General features: G+C 61.0%; 1 protein-coding gene across 1 annotated transcript in view; it reads left to right on the top strand.

Annotated features, from left to right (window-relative positions):
• Positions 1-610: 610 nt before the first annotated feature.
• Hoxb4 (homeobox B4) overlaps positions 611-1,008 on the top strand; it is a 2,966-nt gene continuing 2,568 nt past the window's right edge. The window contains exon 1 of the mRNA XM_008838284.3: positions 611-993. Coding sequence (XP_008836506.1) covers positions 743-993 — 251 coding nt within the window. The 5' untranslated portion in view covers positions 611-742. The remainder of the gene's footprint in view (positions 994-1,008) is intronic.

Here is a 1,008-nt window from a genome sequence, read left to right as displayed (position 1 = left end):
AATTAGTGCATGAATTTCCTATCGATCCGCTCGAGGTTCCATTCATCTCTGACAAGTCCCTCGCGCACCCGCCCTCCAGCTCCCGTCGCCTCCTCTCTCACCTCCAACCCCTTCCCATCTGGCTGCAGTGAAAAGGCCCAAGCTCAGCGCCCCTCTATCCCAGTGGGTTCCCCTTTCTGGAAGGAGTCCCCTGGCCCGCCGGTCACTTAACTCCCCACACAGTCACGGGGTGCATGAGCTCCCTCTGATCTGGGGGAAGAGATGGGGTCCTGTGGAAGGCAGAGAATGGTGGGCAGAGGTGAGGTCCGGTAGGAGGGGCTACACCCGGAGCCCCAACTTCTGAGGGCATCCAAGGATTGCGCTCTGGCCAGACCTCCCGTCCCCCAGCAGGCCCTCCAGTCGCACCAAGCACGCTCTGTCTCCCTCCATCTCGGGCTCTCTCCGCAGTCGGAGAGAGCTAAGGAGGAGGGGGTCGCCCCGTAGGAGCCCTATGTAAATCCTGGTGTTGGGTGGGTGGGGAGGGGGAGAGAAGGGGAAATAAACCTCTTTGGCTGGAGTAGGGTCCGGGTGAGCAGATTTCCTTATCCGGGAATCGCAGGCGGGGTGGCCATTGGCTCCGAGGATCACGTGGGCCCCTAACTTTGTTCACTTGACAGTAAGTAGGAGGGCTTTCGGAAACAGGAAAACGAGTCAGGGGTCGGAATAAATTTTAGTATATTTTGTGGGCAATTCCCAGAAATTAATGGCTATGAGTTCTTTTTTGATCAACTCAAACTATGTCGACCCCAAGTTCCCTCCGTGCGAGGAATATTCACAGAGCGATTACCTACCCAGCGACCACTCGCCTGGGTACTACGCCGGCGGCCAGAGGCGAGAGAGCAGCTTCCAGCCGGAGGCGGGCTTCGGGCGGCGTGCGGCGTGCACCGTGCAGCGCTACGCGGCCTGCCGAGACCCCGGGCCCCCGCCGCCTCCGCCACCGCCCCCGCCGCCCCCGCCACCCCGGGCTGT

The sequence above is a fragment of the Nannospalax galili genome, unplaced genomic scaffold (assembly GCF_000622305.1).
Source record: "Nannospalax galili isolate Female #2095 unplaced genomic scaffold, S.galili_v1.0 scaffold95, whole genome shotgun sequence".
NCBI lineage: Eukaryota > Metazoa > Chordata > Mammalia > Rodentia > Spalacidae > Nannospalax > Nannospalax galili.
This window is presented reverse-complemented; position numbering and strand designations above follow the sequence as displayed.